Raw genomic sequence first — 17,553 nt, 5'->3', positions numbered from 1 at the left:
TGGGGGCTGTTGGCATCTCTTTCTTACAGTATGGAAATTGGGTTGCAACAAGTGTTTCAAGCTAGGAGAGCACAAGGAACAGATTCTCTCTCACAGCCCTCAGAAGGAACCAACCCTGCCAGCACCTTGATCTTGGACTTCAAGCCTCTGGAACTATGAGACAATAAATTTCTAAGTCCAAAAAAAAAAAAAATATGATTCAAGAGGGCAAATCTCAGCGTGGAAGCTCTTATCAAGCCACCACTTGCATCATGTTTACTAATGCCTTATTACCCAAAGCCGGTTACATGCCCAAATCCAGAATCCACGTGGTAGAGGACTACAGAAGGGTGTAAATACTGGGAGGTGTCGTTCATGGGGGCCATTCAAAGTAAAAGTCTACCACAAGTAAATACAGAATTGTGTCTCCCCTCCCCCTACACCTATTTTGGGATATGTGCTAGACAAAGTTACTTCCTCATTCTTTATAACAGCTACCTAACATTTCATTATCGGGATAAATCATGGCTTATTTGGTGAACTACATCCTAATGGACATTTATATTCCTTCTTAACTTCCATTACTAAAAACAATGGTGCGAAAGTATTTTTTATGCATACATCATTTTGCACATCTTTGAGCATATCCATAGTCTGAATACTTAGCAAGTCCAATAGCAGATGCATGTGTACTTGTTTTTGGTTTTGTTTTACTTTTTAGTAATTGCCTGTTAAAAAATAACGGTTTTATTAAGATATAATTCATATAATGTACAATTCACCTGTTTAAATTGTACTGTCATTGAGTTCTGGTATATTCACATAGTCGTAGCCATCACTACAATAAATTTTAAAACACTGTCACCACCCCAACAAGGAACCCCAGGCTAATTAGCAGTCTCTCCCCAGCCCTAGGCAACCACTAATCTACTTTCTGACTATATATAATTTGCCTATTCTGGACATTTTATATAAATGGAATCATATAATATGTATGGTCTTTTGTGACTGGTTTTTTGCACTTCGCATCATGTTTTCAAGGTTCATCCGTGGTATAACTCCATTCATTTTTAATTGTAGAATAATATTCTATTGTATGGATATACATATTTTGTTTATTCACTTCTCAGTTAATGGGCATTTTGTTTCCACTTCTGGCTATTATGAATAATGCTACTGTGAACATTTCTGTACACAGTTTTGTGTGGACATATCTTTTCATTTATCTTGGGTATATACCTAGGAGTGGGATTGCTAGATCATATGTTTCACAAAGCAGCTACACCATTTTACATTCCCGCCAGCACTGTATGAGGCTTCCAATTGCTTCGTTTTCTCGCCAACTTTTATTACCTTTTAACTATTTAGTTAGGCATCAAAAAGAACTAGAATTTCCAGTGGGCACTGATGGAAAGACCAAGTTCTAGGGGAATCAGTGAAGTGGAGTGAGAGCGACATATATCACCCTCACCACAGGAGAGTTTTTATCAGCCTCCAGTGAGATGTCTTAATCTGGGAAGAGTCACTTGCCACTAGTTCTCTACAGAGTGTACCGTGGGGGGAATTCCATGGAGCTGTTTGTAAATTACCAGTCACAAAAGAGCATTTAGTAATCCCTTAAGTGGAAACCAGGAAATTGGATGCTTAATTTTTATCACTAGAAACAAATCATTTTACCTGCTTATAAGGCGAATTTTCTGTGCTTTTTATTTTGATTTACATAATACTTTTCAAAGAAGTCAAGTACTTATATAGTAATCTGTAAAATTACCACATGGTTGTCTCTCTAGGCCAAAGATTTATTATTAGTTACAGGGATGACAGATTTTAGAAGTTTACTCATAACAAGTATATCAAACAAATGCATTTGCAAAATACATTTTGTCCCATCATATTATATATTAGGCATTTTTTCAGAATATGAAAATGGTGTCGGCTATGACCTTTTTTAGGTAACTTTTTTCTAATGGAGAAGTGAGCAATTTACCTAATTTTTATTTTTTTAAAGCATTTCTTAATTTTTTAAAAAATTTATTTATTTTATTTTATTTTTGGCTGCATTGGGTCTTTGTTGCTGTGTGTGGGTTTTCTCTAGTTGCGGCCAGCGGGAGTTACTCTTCTTTGTGGTGCGCAGGCCTCTCATTGCGGTGGCTTCTCTTGTTGCGGAGCGCAGGCTCTAGGCGCGTTGGCTTCAGTAGTTGTGGCACGTGGGCTCAGTAGTTGTGGCTCGCGAGCTCTAGAGCTCAGGCTCAGTAGTTGTGGTGCACGGGCTTAGTTGCTCTGCGGCATGTGGGATCTTCCCGGACCACGGCTCGAACCCGTGTCCCCTGCATTGGCAGGCGGATTCTTAACCACTGTGCCACCGGCGGAGTCCCCTAATTTTTAAATCTTGTGAAGTTTCAGAGCGGGAGAATCACACCACCTCGAAGAGCCCCTTCACCAGATGGCTTCTCACCATACAGCCCTGAGGAAACAAACCGCCGTGTAAACAAAGTGATGCGGGCCAGGCTGTACTTACTGCAGCAAATAGGGCCCAACTCCTTCCTGATTGGAGGAGACAGCCCAGACAATAAATACCGGGTGTTTATTGGGCCTCAGGTAGGAATTGTCACCATTTTACTTTTTATTAGGATGTGGTACTAACTCTATGCACTGTAACATTCTTAAATTTAGATCAGTTGTGTAATTCTCTTTAGTAAACTAAAGAGAATTCAAATTATATTTTGGGAACTAATAAACACTTTTACTTAATGTGTTTATGAAGGGTTTTACTATGATTTAATATACTTCAGAATACAAATTTGGTCTTTTTAAGAAACCAAAAATAAGAGATTAATTCATGGAGATAGCTGTAGGCTTTTCTTGCGTATCCTTATATATCTTATTATATAAGGATAATGAAGAAAATTATAGAAAGTTTAGTATAATAAACTTGGAAATATTTAAAAGTGATCAACTTAGGAGTTCTAATAGAACACAGATTTATTAAACTATAGGTTTGTGTTTTTTTTAAACTCTTTAGAACTGCAGCTGTGGGCGTGGAACATTTTGTATTCATCTACTATTTGTTATGCTCCGAGTGTTTCAGCTAGAACCTTCAGACCCAATGTTATGGAGGAAAACTTTAAAGAATTTTGAGGTAATTTTTAAATAAATGCTTTATAGTAAAATTGTCAACAGATTTTTATGATATTCTTGACATTTTTCCATGAGCTTTAAATTTAAATAGACAGTGGTCATTTTAAAGGTGTGAAGGTATGTAAGGATTACTTGATGTTTGTAAATAGTTCTCTTATAGTCTATTGACTAATTAGTTTTTTTCTTCTAGACTAAAAAAAAGTAAACACTGACCTGCTGTAAAATACTATCCTTAGTAAGCTATATGTATTCTTATTTTTGAAGCCCTTAAATTGGCTTTGTGAAAAACTTAGAAAATAAAAGGCAAATAATTCAATCTCTAGAACTCTTAATATGTATATTATGGCACAAATGTCATTGTTACTGTCTTTTTTCAATGTTAGGTTGAGAGTTTGTTCCAGAAATATCACAGTAGGCGTAGCTCAAGGATCAAAGCTCCATCTCGTAACACCATCCAGAAGTTTGTTTCACGCATGTCAAATTCTCATACATTGTCATCATCTAGCACTTCTACATCTAGTTCAGAAAACAGGTTAGTACTTTTTAAGGAATTAAAAGCATTAATCCAGTGTTACTTTTTAATTTTAGGGATAATTTTTATATATGTACTTGTTAAGTTGCTCTAAAATGATGTAATTATTGAATTTTGGCTTTCAAGGTAAAATCAAGGGTAAAAAATAGTAAAGGTCATCTAAGTATATATATTTGGATATTTTGTCCTGAAAACTACAGTGTTGAAAACGGCACCTTAAATATCAGAATATAATAAATGTCCATTTCACAAGAAAAATTAGGTGGCAGGTATAAAATAAGTGGCTACTGTTTATCAATCATTACTTTGTGCCAAACACCTTATATGTTGGTCTCATTAGGTAGGTTTTATCACTTTTGCAGATAATGAACCTGAGGCACTATATAAAGAATATGTCTATAATTTTTTGATATAAATAAATTATGTACAAGGCAAAGTGGTTATCCAGAATCACTTTCAAATATAGGATGTTTAAATTTCATGACATCACTACTTCTCTCATAGATACTCTCAGGGAATCCTCATTACAGCCTATTTTACATGTGAGAACACAAGCAGGCTCTTCTGAACAAAGAGACTAATAAGCTGTAATTAAGAGATACAGTAGCTGTTAATCATAGTTGTTAATTAAAATCTGCAGTGCTTCTCAAACTTTCCCATTACTTAGTTGCTGATAAGAATAAACTCATGAAGGATCTGAGATGCAGCCCAATATGACAGGTGTGAAAAAATTAAGAGTATTATCATAAAAAGTCATGTCAGTTTTCTTTCTTTCCCAAGATTTCTTTATTGCTTTAATGAAAAAATGAGGTTCTTAAAAATTACTCCAGAAAGGAGTGCTGCTTCTCTTAGGAGGGCACCCCCTGTGTGTTCCCAGGAACCTCAGTCTGAGAAGCACTGGTGTAAGTGCTTTTAAGTCTCATTCTCATCCCATCAATCTTTTAAGTATTGTAACTACTTCAAAATTCATGAGGAATAGAAAGTGATGATATCAGGACAAGGGCATGATGAAGTAAAGAATTGAGAGAGAAGTTTTTTCATCTATGGAAAAAGTAAATGTTTGAATTTTATTATTTTATATTAAATGAATTGATTTTAGAATGAGAATTTTATGAGTTTTTTTGGACATTAGAGATTTTCCAGTTTACATGGTTCAGTGATAAATAAAGCCAGAAGAGGTCATTTGAACAAAGGCAGAACTGGAACCTGAGTATCCTGATTTCTAGTTCAGGGCTCTTTCTCTTACCTGTTATCTCTTCTAAATAAATGAAAAAATTAGCTTTACTTCTCAAGCTTCCTTACCCAAACTTCTAGAGCCTTTCTCCTTTTGATTGATATTTCTGTAGCTTTTTATTTTGGAAAAAAATAATAACTGCTTAAAACCAGGTGGCCAAAGTTAAAATAGAAAGTCTCTCTCTCTAAGATGAAAAAAAGTACCCTTTCAATATGGGCTGGCCATAATTTGGGGGTTTTATTGATTCATTTGAATTTTTTGTATCCAAGGGGGGAAACCAAAGAAGTTGTAATCTTCCTAAGATTATACTGTGTAGGTAAGTAGGTTAATGTTTCATGTAATCACAAATTTTTATGTCTAAAATAAATATTTTAAGACTAAAATTAATAAAAAAATTTATCTGGAGATCTTATTGCAGTATATTAATTTTAAATGGTATATAAGAAACAATGAAAAACAGAATTGGGACAGATTGAATATGCATATAAAAAATAATTAACAAAACCTTACCAACGAAATAAAAGCTGCAAACAGAAACTTATGGTCCAGGACATAAATGGGCAAAGGACGTGAAGAGAATTTCCACAAAAGAACAATTTCAGGGTGCTGACAAACATGAAAACTGTTCAGGCAACCTAATAACTAAGGAAATGCTCATTTAAAAAATATATATATATATATCAGATTTATTTACAGAATTAGTAGATCCTTTGTAATGCGACAGTTCAGTTCTTATAAGATGCTTTACTGTATGTGGTGGTATAGCCTTTCTGGAAAAAAATAAATGTGACTTTTTAAAACGTTTATAGTCATTGATCCAGTAAATGTATTTGTTTTTTAAGAAAAAAATTTTAATTTGAGAAATGTACAAGACTTACATATATGGCTGTTTCTCACAGTACTATGGTGAAAAATTGGGAACAACTTAAATATCCAGCAAATGAATGGTTAAAATATACCCATATTATGAGTATTTCATGCAGCCATTAGAATTATGCTGAGTGGCATGAAATAAAATCCAGATTATAATACTGTCATGCATGAACCCATTTTTTATATATAAAAGGTATTATAGGTACATAAATATTGAAATGAATAAAAAAATTAATGGTTATTAATGGGTGGTATTATGATAGGTGACATTTTTATACTTTAAATACTTTGGGCTTTGAGGGTCATTGGGTCTCTGTCACAACTATTCAGCTCTGCCCTTGTAGCTGAAGTAGCCGTAGACAATATGTGAATGAATTGGTGTGGCTGTGTTCCAATAAATCTTTACTTACAGAAGCTTGACTAATTTGATCCCCCTTTAGTTCGCTAATCCCTGCTCTCTACTCAAGTGATTTTACTTCTGAAGAAACTGCTAGAAACAAAATCTGAAATGTCAAAAAAGAGGGCACAAAGAGGTTTCTAACGGTTTCTTAAAATGTGGAAACAACTCAAATGTCCAGCAATAAGTGGGTGCTTAAGAAGTTAGGATCTGTCTAATCAATGAAAAATTATGCCACCACTTTAAGAGTTTAATAATTAGAATTTTTACGATAAATCTCTTAACATGAAATTGTACATGTATATAGATAAATGATCTGAATAATGTTTACAAAATATGTACTTGGAAAAAAGGCAGAAAATACCCCAGAATGGAATATTTTTAAGTCAGAAAAGCATTTAAGAAATAAGTTGCACTTACAATTTGACTAAATTGTGGAACTTTATTTTTCCTGTATTTAAGTCTTTTGAATAAGCTAATTTTGGTGTAATTATTTGAAAAATTATTTGATCTTGGGTCATCTTTGCCATTAGTATTTTTATTTTAGATTGTTGTGTAAATCATTTCTGCAGTGTTTCGTTAATTTTTGTCATTAATACATGCATATTTTAGTAGCTTTTCCTGCCTCCTCATAGCTCCATAATTATGAAAAGAGAGAGACAGGATAGATAAATGGGAGGGAGAGAGACTAGTAAGTGTGCTTCAGCTCAGGAATCACACATCGTGACATTGATGACATATTTGTTCAGCTTTCAGGGAAGTTTTTTGGGGAACTGTTATTTGCTGTCAGTCACTCAGACCTGTTTTTCAGGAATTATAGCTTAAGATAGTAGAAGTGTAATGTTGAGCCCAGGGGAAAGCCTGAGCTTAGTAGAAGCACGAATTTGTAGGGATAAGTAGGTTATGGGATATTCTCCTCAGGTTAAAGCCAAATGATAGATTTGCCACGAACTGTTCTGTGATCTTGGGCAGCTTACTTATAATACCCCAGAATCTTGTCTTTATGTTGTAATGGAAATATTGTTATTTTATTTTTTTTCTTTTTCTAACATCTTTATTGGGGTATAATTGCTTTACAATGGTGTGTTAGTTTCTGCTTTATAACAAAGTGAATCAGTTATACATATACATATGTTCCCATATCTCTTCCCTCTTGCGTCTCCCTCCCTCCCCCCTTCCCTATCCCACCCCTCCAGGCGGTCACAAAGCACAGAGCTGATCTCCCTGTGCTATGCAGCTGCTTCCCAGTAGCTATCTACCTTATGTTTGGTAGTGTATATATGTCCATGCCTCTCTCTCGCTTTGTCACAGCTCACCCTTCCCCCCCCCATATCCTCAAGTCCATTCTCTAGTAGGTCTGTGTCTTTATTCCTGTCTTACCCCTACGTTCTTCATGACATTTTTTTTTCTTAAATTCCATATATATGTGTTAGCATACGGTATTTGTCTTTCTCTTTCTGACTTACTTCACTCTGTATTGACAGACTCTAGGTCTATCCACCTCATTACAAACAGCTCAATTTTGTTTCTTTTTATGGCTGAGTAATATTCCATTGTGTATATGTGCCACATCATCTTTATCCATTCATCTGATGATGGGCACTTAGGTTGTTTCCATCTCTGGGCTATTGTAAATAGAGCTGCAATGAACATTTTGGTACATGACTCTTTTTGAATTATGGTTTTCTCAGGGTATATGCCCAGTAGTGGGATTGCTGGGTCATATGGTAGTTCTATTTGTAGTTTTTTAAGGAACCTCCATACTGTTCTCCATAGTGGCTGTACCAATTCACATTCCCACCAGCAGTGCAAGAGTGTTCCCTATTCTCCACACCCTCTCCAGCATTTATTGTTTCTAGATTTTTTGATGATGGCCATTCTGACTGGTGTGAGATGATATCTCATTGTAGTTTTGATTTGCATTTCTCTAATGATTAATGATGTTGAGCATTCTTTCATGTGTTTGTTGGCAGTCTCTATATCTTCTTTGGAGAAATGTCTGTTTAGGTCTTCTGCCCATTTTTGGATTGGGTTGTTTGTTTTTTTGTTATTGAGCTGCATGAGCTGCTTGTAAATTTTGGAAATTAATCCTTTGTCAGTTGCTTCATTTGCAAATATTTTCTCCCATTCTGAGGGTTGTCTTTTGGTCTTGTTTATGGGTTCCTTTGCTGTGCAAAAGCTTTGAAGTTTCATTAGGTCCCATTTGTTTTTGTTTTTATTTCCATTTCTCTAGGAGGTGGGTCAAAAAGGATCTTGCTGTGATTCATGTCATAGAGTGTTCTGCCTATGTTTTCCTCTAAGAGTTTGATAGTTTCTGGCCTTACAGTTAGGTCTTTAATCCATTTTGAGCTTATTTTTGTGTATGGTGTTAGGGAGTGATCTAATCTCATACTTTACATGTACCTGTGTAGTTTTCCCAGCACCACTTATTGAAGAGGCTGTCCTTTCTCCACTGTACATTCCTGCCTCCTTTATCAAAGATAAGGTGACCATATGTGCGTGGGTTTATCTCTGCGCTTTCTATCCTGTTACATTGATCTTTCTGTTTTTGTGCCAGTACCATACTGTCTTGATTACTGTAGCTTTGTAGTATAGTCTGAAGTCAGGGAGCCTGAGTCCTCCAGCTCCGTTTTTCGTTCTCAAGATTGCTTTGGCTATTTGGGGTCTTTTGTGTTTCCATACAAATTGAAATTTTTTGTTCTAGTTCCGTGAAAAATGCCAGTGGTGGTTTGATAGGGATTGCATTGAATCTGTAGATTGCTTTGGGTAGTGGAGTCATTTTCACAATGTTGATTCTTCCAATCCAAGAACATGGTATATCTCTCCATCTATTTGTATCATGTTTAATTTCTTTCATCAGTGTCTTATGATTTTCTGCATACAGGTCTTTTGTCTCCTTAGGTAGGTTTATTCCTAGGTATTTTATTCTTTTTGTTGCAGTGGTAAATGGGAGGGTTTTCTTGATTTCACTTTCAGATTTTTCATCATTAGTGTATAGGAATGCCAGAGATTTCTGTGCATTAATTTTGTATCCTGCAACTTTACCAAATTCATTGATTAGCTCTAGGGGTTTTCGGGTAGCATCTTTAGGATTCTCTATGTATAGTATCATGTCATCTGCAAACAGTGACAGCTTTACTTCTTCTTTTCCGATTTGGATTCCTTTTATTTCCTTTTCTTCTCTGATTGCTGTGGCTAAAACTTCCAAAACTATGTTGAATAAGAGTGGTGAGAGTGGGCAACCTTGTCTTGTTCCTGATCTTAGTGGAAATGCTTTCAGTGTTTCACCATTGAGGATGATGTTGGCTGTGGGTTTGTCATATATGGCCTTTATTATGTTGAGGAAAGTTCCCGCTATGCCTACTTTCAGCAGGGTTTTTATCATAAATGGGTGTTGAATTTTGTCAAAAGCTTTCTCTGCATCTATTGAGATGATCATATGGTCTTTTGTCTCCTTCAGTTTGTTAATATGCTTTATCACATTGATTGATTTGTGTGTATTGAAGAATCCTTTCATTCCTGGAATAAACCCCACTTGATCATGGTGTATGATCCTTTTAATGTGCTGTTGGATTCTGTTTGCTAGTATTTTGTTGAGGATTTTTGCATCTTTGTTCATCAGTGATATTGGCCTGTAGTTTTTTCTTTGTGACATCCTTGTTTGGTTTTGGTATCAAGGTGATGGTGGCCTCATAGAATGAATTTGGGAGTGTTCCTCCCTCTGCTATATTTTGGAAGAGTTTGAGAAGGATAGGTGTTAGCTCTTCTCTAAATGTTTGATAGAATTCTCCTGTGAAGCCATCTGGTCCTGGGCTTTGCTTGTTGGAAGATTTCAATTTCAGTGCTTGTGATTGGTCTGTTCATATTTTCTATTTCTTCCTGATTCAGTCTTGGCAGGTTGTGCATTTCTAAGAATTTGTCCATTTCTTCCAGGTTGTCCATTTTATTGGCATAGAGTTTCTTGTAGTAATCTCTCATGATCTTTTGTATTTCTGCAGTGTCAGTTGTTACTTCTCCTTTTTCATTTCTAATTCTATTGATTTGAGTCTTCTCCCTTTTTTTCTTGATGAGTCTGGCTAATGGTTTATCTATTTTGTTTATCTTCTCAAAGAACCAGCTTTTAGTTTTATTGGTCTTTGCTATCGTTTCCTTCGTTTCTTTTTCATTTATTTCTGATCTGATTTTTATGATTTCTTTCCTTCTGTTAACTTTGGGTTTTTTTTGTTCTTCTTTCTCTAATTGCTTTAGGTGCAAGGTTAGGTTGTTTATTCGAGATGTTTCCTGTTTCTTAAGCTTGTATTGCTATAAACTTCCTTCTTAGAACTGCTTTTGCTGCATCCCATAGGTTTTGGGTCGTCATGTCTCCATTGTCATTTGTTTCTAGGTATTTTTTTATTTCCCTTTTGATTTCTTCAGTGATCACTTCGTTATTAAGTAGTGTATTGTTTAGCTTAGCCTCCATGTGTTTGTATTTTTTACAGATCTTTTCCTGTAATTGATATCTAGTCTCATGGCATTGTGGTCGGAAAAGATACTTGATACAATTTCAATTTTCTTAAATTTACCAAGGCTTGATTTGTGACCCAAGATATGATCTGTCCTGGAGAATGTTCCATGAGCACTTGAGAAAAATGTGTATTCTGTTGTTTTTGGATGGAGTGTCCTATAAATATCAATTAAGTCCATCTTGTTTAATGTGTCATTTAAAGCTTGTGTTTCCTTATTTATTTTCATTTTGGATGATCTGTCCATGGGTGAAAGTGGGGTGTTAAAGTCCCCTACTATGAATGTGTTACTGTCGATTTCCCCTTTTATGGCTGTTAGTATTTGCCTTATGTATTGAGGTGCTCCAATGTTGGGTGCATAAATATTTACAACTGTTATATCTTCTTCTTGGATCAATCCCTTGATCATTATGTAGTGTCCTTCTTTGTCTCTTGTAATAGTCTTTATTTTAAAGTCTATTTTGTCTGATATGAGAATTGCTACTCCAGCTTTCTTTTGGTTTCCATTTGCATGGAATATCTTTTTCCATCCCCTCACTTTCAGTCTGTATGTGTCTCTAGGTCTGAAGTGGGTCTCTTGTAGACAGCATATATATGGAAATATTGTTATTGATTTTACAAGCTGTTCATCACATCATGAAGGTTCAAACAAAAATCTGTGAAATAGAAACAAACCTCCTCCCACTCCAGTCTCGGCTGCACACAAAATGACTACTGTTAACAGTTTTTAATACATCTTTTAAAATTATATAAAGCAAGGAATATAAAACTCTTCTCTGCATTCTGGGTATGCAGACACACACACACCCCAATACTTCTCTCATCTTTCCTATTGTTAAGCAATATAGTCATGACATATATTTTGATCTGCAACTTGCTTTTTAAATTAAAAAAAATATTTACTTTATATATCAAGAACATTTTCCTCAATACAAAAAATATACACTACTTCAGCTATATAAGATTGTATGGATGTGACACAATATATTTTGCCATTGCCGTAATTAATGGACATTTAGTACACCTAATTTTTTGTTGGCCTATTAAATGCAATAAATTTTATATTTTTTTGTTTACTTAAAATATTTCTGAAGGATAGAATTCTAGAAAATAGGTTTTTTTAGGTCATGGATATATACATTTAGTATTTTAAGAAATACTAGCAAATTCCTTTCTAAAAATTTCAGGATTTTTTTTACTCCCACCATTAGTGTATATGAGAGCCTGTTTTCCTATGCCGTTATCAGCCTGCTTAATTTTTGTCAATCAGATTATCCCATTCCCCCCACAAAGACAAATAAAATAAGATAGAGTTTTATTAATTTAACATGTATTTTGTACTTCTCTTTTCACATTTATTGGCTATTGGTCTTTTTTATTTCAACTGCCTTTTTATCTTCTTTGCTTGTTTCACTGTTGAGTTGTTAATATTTTTCTTACTGATTTTATATTCACTTTGTATATAATAGGAATAGTCAAATATATACAGTATAATTCAGATACACATAATAAAGTTACAGTTTTGCCATAAATGGAACCATTCTATACAAGTTTGAATTCTGTCAGGTTATCTGCTTTTTTTCACCATATGGTATATTATGGATATTTTTCTTTGTCATCATTTATGGATCTCTGATCCTTTTCAAAGGCTTCATAGTGTCTGGGTGTACCATTTTTTTAACCTTTTGATGTTCCTTTGGTTGATTTTTTTCCTTATGCTAAATAGTTCTGCAGTGAACATTCTCACACACATATCTTTATTATGTCTCTTTATTTCCTAGAAGTCTAGTTGAAAGGTTGTGTGCATTAAAAATGTGACATACTTGTTTCTAGGAAAGTTGGACTATACATGCACCAAAATTGTCTGAGATGGGTCTTCATACTTAAGGATGTGGAATAGATGAGTTCTACAGTCCTTCTAATACTTGAAATCTTGAAACTGTTGGCATGTAGTATGTTTGTACATAGTCAAATCTTATAGCAGTTTGTTTTCAAAAGGTACAATAACAGAATTTGGGGGATACATATCTCTCTAAGGTTGTAGTTCATATATTGAATTATATTCATAGCAAGGAAAGGTTAAACCATATCCACAACCTATAAATACGTGGTGGTATGAGTCTGATTCAAAATTACTGTATATTAATAAGAGAAATATTTCTCAAATAGTTCATATACAAGACGCTCATAAACAAGAATTTCTAATTAATTTTTTCATAGTCTAAAGAAGCCACAATTGTTTTTAGCATATGGCATTAATTCTGTTCTTTTGTGGTTAATGCTTTTGTTTCCCCTTCTTTTATAGTATAAAAGATGAAGAGGAACAGATGTGTCCTATTTGCTTGTTGGGCATGCTTGATGAAGAAAGTCTTACAGTGTGTGAAGATGGCTGCAGGAACAAGCTGCACCACCACTGCATGTCAATTTGTATGTGGCTCTTTTTCTCTCTGTGCTTACTCAACATGGTTACTCTATCAGCTAAATATATTATTTAGGATTTTAACATGGCCTTCAGCGAGACTGGTGAGAGAAGAAAAGAAGTATACCTAGGCCCTATAAGAAGTTTTCAACAAGTAGGAGTTTAGGATCTCTTAGGGATGAGCAAAGAAATGTTATAAAGTGTGACGCGTGGTAATGGAAGGCATGCACAGAAGGGAAGGAGGTGGAAGAAGGTCTGGGCAGGCCTTCCAGAGAGGGTAACGCCAAAGCAAGTTTTGGAATAACATTACCAGGTTATCAAGTGGGCAGAATGTTTTGAAAAACAGTAAACAAAGTACATGTTATATATAGCATGTTTAATAAAATAGCATTTGCAACAATTACAAGCATCAGAATAATTTAACCTTCCGTGTTTGCCTGCGTTTAGGTAAACGTATAACGTTTTGAGGTTCCTTCCATATAAATCCTATACTAGCCATTGTGAACAATTATTACATAAATACTTAATGGTAAACATTTATACTTTTCTAAGTTTTTTTCCATAATTTTTCAGGGGCAGAGGAATGTAGAAGAAACAGAGAACCTTTAATATGTCCCCTTTGTAGGTCTAAGTGGAGATCCCATGATTTCTACAGGTAACAATTATGACTTAATGATTTGGGTATGTTTAATAAAGAATAACAACGCTCTCAAAGTGTTATTTAAATCTGTTAATTATTTTTAGCAAGCTTTGTTAATTTTTCATTTAGCCACGAGTTGTCAAGCCCTGTGGATTCCCCTTCTTCCCTGCGAGCTGCACAGCAGCAAACCACACAGCAGCATCCCTTGGCTGGATCACAACGAAGGAATCAAGAGAGCAATTTTAATCTTACTCATTATGGAACTCAGCAGATCCCTCCTGCTTATAAAGATTTAGCTGAGCCATGGATTCAGGTAAGTAGTTCTGATTCTTCATTTCTCAAAGAAACATTTATAGACTAATTAATGTAGTTGTCTCCCCAGTTGTTTATAATTTAAGAAAGTACTTTTGCTTGCCTCCATCATGACTCGTATTCCATTGAAAATTTTAATTTTACCTTTGATGTTAATACTATGCCAACTTATTATAGAGCTTAAACTTCAAAATTTCTTTGTAATCTCACCTCCCATCTCTAGAAACATCTTTCTAAACTAACAGACATAAAAGGTTATTCAAGGATAGACACTAGAACCATTTAATGCTAAGTTGCTCCAATGTTTAATCCTGCCAAGAATTTGTCATTTTCTTATTTGTTGCTATTTAAACTCAGTTTCTCCTATTCATATTCTCATGGCATATGTTAGGTACTCAGTAATTGCTGAGTGGATGAGTAAGAAAAGAATGTGGTATTTACCTTGTATTAGTAATTTTTATTTGTAAGGACAGTTTCCATTCCTTTACTTTCTCTTCTGCTTAAATACTTTTTCATCCTTAGTTAATCGGAATTTCGATTGGTTGGTTGGATTCTAATGATTTTCTTTGTTGTTATCTGCTTAGTCCATATGTAGAATCCAAAAGCAGACAACATCTCCAGATTATAGTGAAGTAAAATGTTTTTGATAATCTGGTAAATTCTATTAAATTCGTTAACAGACACAATAACTCATTAAGCTTATACATCAGAAGGATTTATCTCCTTTTTCTTTTTGTGACCATTATAGTCCTGCAGCTTTTGAATTCTTTTCTTAGCATGTTAACAGCCTAATAGGAATCTAATAAAATTTACAAACTTAATAAATATATTATTTATTTTATCTAGTTCATTAATGGTATTTAACATAGGCCCTCACCTGCCCCTTCATGAGTCCTCAAGAAAACTCTCAATTTGATACTGAGCTATTGCATGCCATTTTTTCAAGGCAGTGGTTCAGGTTTGTTTTGCTTAAGCTTTAGGTTGGCCTAGGCTATATATTCCTAGTTTTTTAAATTAGGAATATCATATAAGACATAATTAAGACTTATTGATATGCTGTTTAACAGTGCCAGGCATACAACAAATTCACTATACTCTAATTGATTTATTCTCCTTTACTATCACTTTAAAACAGAACACATAAAAAAGTCATGATTTATTTTCCCCAAAAATGTGTTTATTCATCCCTAATATTTAGAACTTTTTCAAATGATACATTATCTTAGATATTAAGTTTACTTTTAGCTAACTGGTCCATAATGTCAAGACCATGCACCCTTTCTTTTCTTTAGGGATTCTCTGGCTTTGCAGATGTGATAATGATGACTATAATCACATGTACTTTAAGTATTTCATTATCCTTTGCTGATTTGAACACAGTGTTTTTCTTTAGTCTTGATTTTTCCACTCCATTCATTATATTTTTTCTAGTTAACCAAATAAGAGCCTTTGACTTACTACTGTCATTGGTAGGAGAAATACTCTTATCTCTTGAACACCTGCCCCAGTGCCTTTCTTGAGTTGGCTTTTTTTAATCTTCAGTTTTTTTTCTGTAAACTACCTTAACACAAATACAAATTTGAGGTTCTTTACAGATATGTTTATTTTGTTTTGTGGTAAGCGCCGGAGTACAGAAATGCATATATATCCATCTGATTACTTAATGGTGTTCACTCTTAGTTTTACTTGAGCTAATAAATGTTAAGGAGTTTTGCTAATTACCAGTTAAACTTGAGTATGTCCTTACGGACACAGTTGAAAATTGTATAGTATGGTGAAGACTTAAGAAATGTCCAATTTTCCTTTAGTAACCAAAAATCATACTTAATTCAAAACACTTCAGTTTTTCTTCACATTGAATTCATTTTGTTTGTCTGATTATAGGTATTTGGAATGGAACTCGTTGGCTGCTTATTTTCTAGAAACTGGAATGTAAGAGAGATGGCTCTCAGACGTCTTTCCCATGATGTTAGTGGAGCTCTGCTGTTGGCAAATGGGGAGAGCACTGGAAATTCCGGGAGCAACGGCGGGAGCAGCCCAAGTGCTGGAGCTGCCAGTGGGTCTTCCCAGACCAGTGTCTCAGGAGATGTGGTGGAGGCATGCTGCAACGTTTTGTCAATGGTCTGTGCCGACCCTGTCTACAAAGTGTACGTTGCTGCTTTAGTAAGTAGCTTTATTCTACAACCATAGCGTTATGGGTTTCTTGGGGTTTTTTTTTTTTTTTGACAGTTGGCAGATATCATTTTTAAGATTCAGTAAAACTACTTTACCTAATTTAATTTTGGAAAATCCAAAATGTTTTTTATTCCATAATCCCAGGAAATTGCAGTCTTCCATTTAATCTCCTCACTTGGATTTTACTCGTTTTAACCTGGTCAAGATTTCTTATATGCTGTTTACTTTCCTCTACTCTAAAGTAGCAATAGTAGGACTTCCCTCATGGCGCAGTGGTTAAGAATCACCTACCAATGCAGGGGACACGGGTTCGATCCCTGGGCCGGGAAGATCCCACATGCCGCAGAACAGCTAAGCCCTCGAGCTACAACTGCTGAGCCTACGTGCCACAACTACTGAGCCTGAGTGTCTAGAGCCTGTGCCCTGCAAGAAGAGAAGCCACTGCAATGAAGCCCCTGCTCGCCACAACTAGAGAAAGCCCACGCACAGCAATGAAGACCCAACGCAGCCAAAAAAAAGCAATAGCTTGCTATTCATACCTTCACGTTTGCCTTACATTATACATGACCAAATTAAAGATTCTTTATGGGATAGCAAAGTAACCAGAGTTACTTTGATTTTTTTTAAATTTGATATTAGACATTTATTTTTTATTAATTTGATATTAGACATTAAGAAGAACTGATTTGGGGGACTTCCCTCGTGGTCCAGTGGTAAAGAATCCGCCTTGCAGTGCAGGGGACACAGGTTTGATCCCTGGTCAGGGAACTAAGATTCCACGTGCTGTGGGACAACTAAGCCTGCGTGCCACAACTACTGAGCTCACAGGCCTCAACAAGAGAGCCCATGTGCTGCAAACTACGGCTGACACACCCTGGAGCCCGTGAACCACAGCTAGAGAGAGAAAACCCACATGCCACAACTAGAGAGAAACCCGAGCACTGCAACGAAAGGTCCCACGTGCCTCAACGAAAGATCCCGCGTGCCGCAACTAAGACCTGACACAGCCAAAAATATAATAAATAAATAAATATAAAAAAAAGAACTGATTTTTTTTTTTTTTCTTTTTTGCGGTATGCAGGCCTCTCACTGTTGTGGCCTCTCCCTTTGCGGAGCACAGGCTCCTGATGCACAGGCTCAGCAGCCATGGCTCACGGGCCCAGCCGCTCTGCAGCATGTGGGATCATCCTGGACTGGGACACGAACCAGTGTCCCCTGCATCAGCAGGGGGACTCTCAACCTCTGCGCCACCAGGGAAGCCCAGAACTGATTTTTAATGAACGTTGTATGGCAATTCAGAAACCTTTTCACAAAAGAGGATTCCATGACATAGATTACTGAGTTGTTTT

The 17,553-nt window shown here is 35.4% G+C and overlaps 1 protein-coding gene across 1 annotated transcript in view; it reads left to right on the top strand.

Annotated features, from left to right (window-relative positions):
• The window catches only part of MAP3K1 (mitogen-activated protein kinase kinase kinase 1), an 81,721-nt gene that overhangs the window by 43,015 nt on the left and 21,153 nt on the right, over nt 1-17,553 (top strand). Inside the window, exons 4-10 of the mRNA XM_082836792.1 lie at nt 2,377-2,577; nt 3,002-3,118; nt 3,501-3,649; nt 12,964-13,085; nt 13,651-13,732; nt 13,847-14,030; nt 15,914-16,192. Of these exons, the coding sequence (XP_082692918.1) occupies nt 2,377-2,577; nt 3,002-3,118; nt 3,501-3,649; nt 12,964-13,085; nt 13,651-13,732; nt 13,847-14,030; nt 15,914-16,192 (1,134 nt within the window). The remainder of the gene's footprint in view (nt 1-2,376; nt 2,578-3,001; nt 3,119-3,500; nt 3,650-12,963; nt 13,086-13,650; nt 13,733-13,846; nt 14,031-15,913; nt 16,193-17,553) is intronic.

The sequence above is a fragment of the Leucopleurus acutus genome (assembly GCF_964270905.1).
Source record: "Leucopleurus acutus genome assembly, chromosome: 3".
In the NCBI taxonomy this organism is placed as follows: Eukaryota; Metazoa; Chordata; class Mammalia; order Artiodactyla; family Delphinidae; genus Leucopleurus; species Leucopleurus acutus.
The sequence above is the reverse complement of the archived record's forward strand: the minus strand, read 5'-3'. Positions and strand labels throughout refer to the sequence as shown.